Source organism: Saprolegnia diclina, assembly GCF_000281045.1.
Source record: "Saprolegnia diclina VS20 unplaced genomic scaffold supercont1.15, whole genome shotgun sequence".
NCBI lineage: Eukaryota > Oomycota > Saprolegniomycetes > Saprolegniales > Saprolegniaceae > Saprolegnia > Saprolegnia diclina.
Genome location: NW_008246082.1, coordinates 102,868 through 109,810, shown reverse-complemented (window position 1 = coordinate 109,810; position 6,943 = coordinate 102,868). Strand labels below are relative to the sequence as shown.

General features: G+C 57.3%; 1 protein-coding gene across 1 annotated transcript; it reads right to left on the bottom strand.

The window, feature by feature from the left end:
* Positions 1–1,400: 1,400 nt before the first annotated feature.
* SDRG_05622 (hypothetical protein) lies at positions 1,401–5,522 on the bottom strand. Its single transcript, XM_008611348.1, has 3 exons — positions 4,627–5,522; positions 4,191–4,577; positions 1,401–4,143 (listed from the first exon to the last, which is right to left on the bottom strand). Exons 1-3 carry the CDS (start codon positions 5,464–5,466, stop codon positions 1,504–1,506), a joined length of 3,867 nt encoding a protein of 1,288 aa, XP_008609570.1. The 5' UTR covers positions 5,467–5,522; the 3' UTR covers positions 1,401–1,503.
* Between the last annotated feature and the right edge of the window lie 1,421 nt (positions 5,523–6,943).

Genomic DNA, 6,943 nt, shown 5'->3' with positions numbered 1-6,943 from the left:
CGCTGCGCCGACTGCTCCTGCGCGGTTTTGTGGGTTCTCTCGACCTCGACAAGCTTGGTGTAGGCGGACAAGAGCTCTTTGCAGGCAGCAAGAAGGTACTGGCGTGCGACGTCGGGCGTACTACCACTGGTCGCTGTCGTCGGCATCGAGGAGCTAGTGTGCATCGGAGGTCGAATCGAGCTGTGACGTACGGAGTACGTAGCACCCTTTGGTAGGTCAATATGGCGATTGCTTGGTGCAAGCAGCCTGACAGGACAGTTGAAGCGCGGCTCGTCTATCGAGAGCACTGCCTACCGAAAGTGGCTTCGGTTGATTCTGGCGCTTGTGGCGTCTTTGGGTGTGGCTGTGAAGCTGAAAGGACAATGTCAACAGGTCTCCAAGCGCTTTTGGAGCTGAAACTGGGCATGCTTGCTACACATACAACAAGAAAACGAGCATACAGGCTTGCTTACCCGTGTGCTTCCCCATCGCAAAACCTACATCATTCGAGCTCCACTGCCTGTTCTCTTGGCCTTTCTGGCGCAACAATAGGAAGATAATACCCTGACGGAAATCAATTCGCCGTTGAAATGTCTTTGAAAGAAGAGAGAGCTACTTCCAATGACGAGTGAGGATTGACGGCCTGGTGCTGGCGGTGCGAAGACTCGAATGTTCCCCTTACAATCGGTATGCAATCGTTGTAGTTTTGTGGGTATTTGCCTACGAAGAGGAACAGTATTGCCACCAGTAGCAGGATCACGCCAAGAGCACATACTACTATTATATTGAATTTATGCACTCTTGGATCACACTTTGGACAAGCGGCGCATATTTTATCCGGACATCCTTATCCGGATAAAATGTGCTCGGCGTCGTTGCTCGGCAGCGAGTCGACGAGGTTTGAAGTTTTTTATGGAGTCGTATGATTTGTTCGATATCCATATACCATGACGCAGGGAGCCCAAAACCCAAAGAACGGGGCTCGTAGCGTGCCTACAGCCTGTTGTGCGTCGTTCAAGTTGGCAAAACTGATACTGAATCTAGTATCAGTGTATCAGTCGACCACCACATTCCAATTACGTGTAATTGGAGTGTGGTGGTCGACTACCGACCTCTACTAGATTGGGAAAGCGCCCCAGCTACTAGAGTATCTAGTAGCTGGACAGCGAGTCGCCGGCTAAAGTTGCCGGCAAGCTATTTTGCCAACACTGTAAATACGGCAAAACGCCCAATTTTCGGATTTTCGCACGACATTTTACGGAGTAAGCCTTGGTGGCGTTGCATCGATGACCGGCAGACTGGCGTACTGCAAGAAGCGGAAGGCGTGGCACGCGCTCACGCAGACCCGCATCGGCGGGGGGAAGCGCAAAAGCCACTACTGCCCGTGGCGCAAGGACAAGGCAGTCGCAGAGCGCGACGCGATTATTGAAAGAAATGCAAAGTCATATAACCCGAATATCTCTTGCATTCACAACAGACTCAATATAATACCTACATACGATGTCCTTCTTCATTCTTCTTCCTCTACTCTGCTGTTGTCGAAACAACGGGCGCCGCGGGTGTCGCCGCCGCCGCCGTCGTCTCCTGCGCCTTCTTCTGCTTCATGAGCTTGAGCGTCTCGATCGTCGGGCGATCCCACTGCGTGAGCTTGAGCGACTTGTTGACGTAGTACACCTTGCCGTTGTTGCGCGAGACCTTGGCTTCCCAGCCCATTGGCAGCGGTGCCTCCGGGAGCGAGTCGAGGTTGAACGACTCCTGCGGCGGCAAGTTGCTCGTAATGACGCGGGCCTTGCTCTCAACGCGGTTGAGGCCCGGACGCGACGTGCCGTTGGTGGCCGTCTTGCCGTTGGTCGCCGTCGTCGCCGCGTCCTCCTTCTTTTCTTCGCCCTTGTTGCCATAAAAGCTCTTGAAGCCCGTCGGGATGCCCATGCCGCCCTTGATGCGGCTCATGGCACCACTCACGCCCGAGGTCGACGCCGACGAGAGCATGCCCAGCACCGAGGTGCGCGAGCCGCCGTCGCTCTCGACGTCTGTCTTGACCGTCGAGTCGTTGTAGTCCGAGTTGCGCTTCTCCGTGTCGGAAGTCGCGTCGTCGGCGTGCGCCGGCGTAGCGTGCGCCGGCGCCGCGTTGCCCCAGAACGCCGGGCGCTTGATGTTCTTGATGAGGCTGACGGCCGACCCGAGGTGGGACGAGCCGGTCGAGACATCCTTCTCGTCCGTGAGCGAATCGAGCATGACGCCGCCATCGGCCGCGCGCACGTCGGCCTCGGTGATCTTCTTGGCACCGAGCGTGCGGAAGAGCTTGCGGCGCGCGGGCTTGGCGCTGGCGTCGTGGGCCGGAAACCCGCCCTTGGCGATCGTGTCCTTGAGCTTGGCGTTCTCGGCCTCGAGCGCTTCGATCTTCTTGTGCGCAACCTTGAGCGCCTCCTGCTCTTGCTTGAGCTTGACGATCGTGTTGGCCATCGCGAGCTCCTTGTCGAGCTTGAGCTTCTCGAGCTCCGACTTGAGCGACGCGAGGCTCGACTTCATCTCGTCGTTCTCCTTCTTGAAGATCGCGTTGGCGTCCTGGAGCGACCCAATCATGTCGGCCGAGTCGGAGATAATGGCCTTGTCCGTCGACTTGGTCGGCTGCGACTGCGCCTGCGCGAGCTGCGCGTTGCGAGCTTGCTCTTCGAGGAGACGCTGCTGCAGCATCTTGAGCTGGTACTGCATGTCGGCCTCCATCTTCTTCTCCTTGAGCGCGGCAAGGTACTTGGGACGCTCGAGGTGCATGCGGGCGTATGCTTGGACGCGGATGATGAGGCGGCGCTTCTTCTTGTACGTGATGCGCTTGGCGTACCCAAGAAGGTGGCGCTGGATGATGACAGCGCAGTGGTTGCGCTTGACTTCGAGTGCGACCTTGCGACCAAGGATGCCACGGATGCGCGCCTGCGCCTTGACGAGGCCCTTGAGGAACGTGTTGTAGCGGTGCATCGCGAGCACGCAGCGGATGACCGACTGGAGCTTGACGATCGCGCGCAGCTGGCGCAGGTACTTGATGCGCTGGGTAAAGCCCTTCATGATCTTCTGGAGGAAGCGCGCCTTCTTGTCCAAGAACTTCTTGCGACGGTCTTCGAGCTCCTCGAGCACGCCGAGCTGGAAGTAGATCTTGGTCCACCCCATCTGGTACTGCGCGGGCGACGTGAGCTTGAGCTTGGTCATGAGCTGCTCGCACTTTTCGCGCGGCTTGCCAGGGCCCGCTGGCACAAAGAGGCGGAACTTGGCCAAAAACTCTTCGTGCGTCTGTCGGTTCGGGTACGCAGCGCGTGAGATGCGAATGGCTTCAATGACACCGGCGCAGCGCAGCTGCGAGACAACCATCGCGTTCTCCATCGTCGTCGCGCTCTTGATCGAGTTGGGCTTGATGCAGCGCACGTACTGCACGTTCGTCGACTGGATCGTCGTCATGAGCTCCGTCAAGCTGTCCTTGAACTGCGACCCGACGGTCGAGATGTTGAGCGTACCGCCACGACGGCGACCGGCCGGTACCTCTTCCTTCTTGACCTCGACGACCTTTTCTTCAAAGAGCTTTTGGATGTACGTCGTGTCCGAGCCGCGCATGAGGTCCGAGAGATCCGGGAGCAGGTTGTCCTTGTGCTTCTCGAGGAACCCGAGCGACTCGTACTTGACAGGCGCCGCGTAGTGCTTGATGATAAACTCGGTGCGCGACGTACGCGGAAACTCGATGACGCTGGGCTTGTACAGGTCCTTGTTGATCGACGAGATCGTCGACATAAAGCCGGCCTCCGAGCCCTTGGTCTTCTTGAGCTCTTCGTTCAGGAGCGAGATGATACCGATGCGGTCTTCGATGACGTTGAGCACATCTTGGTTGTCCGAGAACTCGATGTGCTCCCACTGGATGCCCTCTTCCTCGTACTCGATCTGTACCGTCTTGAACACGTCCGACGTGAACTTTTGCTGCAGCTTCTCGTTGGCGTAGTTGATGCAAAATTGCTCAAACGAGTTGAACTTGAAGTGCTCGAACCCAAAGATATCGAGCACGCCAATGTGGTTGGTCATCTTGGCGTCGTTCGACAGCGACAAGTTGATGAGCTCGACGAGCCAGTCAAAGACGCGCGAGTAAATGGCCTTGGCGAGCGCGTCCAAGCACGCTTCCGCGTCGCTCTAGGATAGCTCGATGAGAGACTGTCGCCACAACATGGGACGTGTACCTTCTTGAGTGGCACGCTGTACACGTCGTTGCGCGCCCGCATCGTGCGCGAGCAGAGCGCCTTCTCGAGCGACTCCATCGTGAGGCCCATGAGCTGCGTAATGTACGTCGCCGACACGTCGCCGGGCGCGATCATCGACTTTTCGTCGTCGGACGGGTCCGAGATGATCTGCATGTTGCCGAGGTGCAAGATACCGGCAAGCGTCTTGTAGAGGTCGAGCTGCGCCGACGCCGAGTAGCCGATGAGGCTGAGGCGCTCGGCCGTGACCGTAAAGTGGTGTGCGTCCGACTTGCCTTCGATGAGCGCCGTGCTCTTCTCACCAATGTACCGGTACGTGGCGTCCTGGTCGAGGAAGAGCGTCTTGGCCATGTCCCCCGAGTCAATGAGCTACAGTTTGCAACGTGAGAACCGATCCGCTGCATGCATTGCCATGTACCTGGTAGAAAATGTGGTAATTGCGCTCGGGAAACTCGTGGCCAATGACACGCGTCTTCTCGAGAAGGTACGTCTTACACTTGGCGCCGACGAGCGTCCCCGCGCGGTCAAACTGGAGCTGGGTAAACTTGCCGAAGCGCGAACTGTTGTCGTTGCGGACCGTCTTGGCGTTACCAAAGTACTCGAGCAGCGGCGAGACTTGGATGATCTTCTTGATCGTGCCATCGTTCATGCCACCGGCGATCGTCGCGAGGTGGTTCATGAGAATCTTGGTCGTCTCGGTCTTACCCGCGCCGGATTCGCCACTGACAAGAATCGACTGGTTGCGGCTGTGCGTCTTCATGTTCTCGTACGACGCGACCGACGTCGCGTACACGTGCGGCGGCAGCTCTTCGCGCGGGATGTTGAGGTACCGCACGTGCTGCTCTTCCGCATACAGCTCGGGCAGCCACTTGTACGGGTTGACAGCAATGCAGATCGTGCCCGTGTACGTGTACGGGAGCTCGCGCAGGAAGCGCTTCTTGACGTTGTACAAGATGGCAGCCTCATGGAGGTAGTTCAATGTGATCATGTCCTCGATACCGTCGTCGCCGACGTTTTCGTTCTGGAACGGCAGCGTGTCGACGGCGTCCATGGCTTCGCCCTTGCCGCTCATGAGCGCGCGCGTCTTCTTGTCATCGAGGTCAACCACGCGCTCCTCGACGTGGCCGTCGACGGTCCAGACCTTGCATGTGATCTGCTTCGTGCCAGCCTTCTGCCCGACGACCTCGGCCGGCAGCCATACGTCGACCTCATCGGGCACGTAGCAGAGCGCCCCGGGCACCATCTCGAGCGACGACATGGTCTTCCGTCGGTCGATGCGAACGAGGAAGATGGGCGGACTCCGGAGGTCCGCGATGGAAAGTAAAGTGAGGCCCCAAAGCCCGTACACCCGATCCAAACATAGTACGTACATTGCCGTCCGTTCCATGTACGACAATGGACGGCCGTTCCATACAAATACCAAATGCGGCGGTCGACCGGACGGCGAATGGACGTACGGCTTTGCAGTCAATGACACATTTTTATTCGGTTGTCGTATCTTGCCCCACTTCGGGCTTGAAAGCTATGGGCCAAAGGCGCTTTTTTTAATTGCGCCGCGTCGTCAATGACATGGCGGGGTGTGGAGAATGTACGGCCGTACATGCTCTCGCATTGGTGGCGATGAAGCCAAAGCAGCCGCGCGCCAAGTTGAACTTCTTTTCCTCTCCATCGCACACCCAACTTGATGCTCATACCAGGGCGAGGTAGACATTCGATGCATGTGCACCATGCGAGGCTGGCCGGAGGAAGAGACGACCGACGACCAGCTGGAGACACAACGCCACAGCAGCGTGCGACACGCGCGGACGCGGCCATTGCCAATACGAGCACTACTGCGATGGCGACGAAGCGCGCAAGGTAGAGACGGGTGAGTGTCGTCGTTGCCTTGGTCGAGGATCGGACGCGCGCAGCGCGCTGTGGTTGGGTTGTACACCAGCTGATACTACGCGCGAGATGGTCCTGAGAATTCTGCAATGGCGTCCGCAAAATTTCGTGCGGTTGGGCTTCTAAATGCGGCAAACTACCCGCAAAAGTCCGGGTTTTGTGACCGACAGCCGCTTATTTTCGGCATGGCGTGCCACGTCATGTGTGGACCGCGTGCGTTCGCGTCATGCGAGAGGATTTCCTCGTACACATTCAATGCCATGACAGTCTTGTGCAATTGCAGTTGATATTGAGCTGAAAAGACTTGGTGTAGAAGCTCATACATATATATATACCGGTACCGGTTTCGTTGTGACGTCTGCGCACAAGGAGAGCGGACGTGTACCTTGTAGCGTGCTCCTTCAAATCGCAGCAAATGCATGGACCAGGGCATAGACGAAGGCTTCTTGTTTGTGGGATTGTATAGTCGGTGCTCGTCCTTTGCGTGACGACGCGCAGCCGTGCGCCTCCGGGTTGCCCACGTCTCTTCTCGCAACGTCGTTGCGGCGAGTAGCTTTAGAAAGCTTCCCCGACTGCGCCTCGTAGTCGATGATGCCATGGTTCGAGACGAATGGTTTCGACAAATTTGACTCGTTTCAACATTTCACAAACGAATGTACTAGTATGTGGGCAACGTGTGAAATGCAGCTTGAATTCCCACCATAAACATCTATTTCACACTTGCATTTCACACCATCGTCAACCAGTAGGGCAACACTGAGGATCGGTAAGCTGATGGTCATAGCACGCAGGCGCCAAACTGTGAATGCAATGCCTCCTCGTGTAGCGTGGCGACCAGCGGCTTCCGCTCA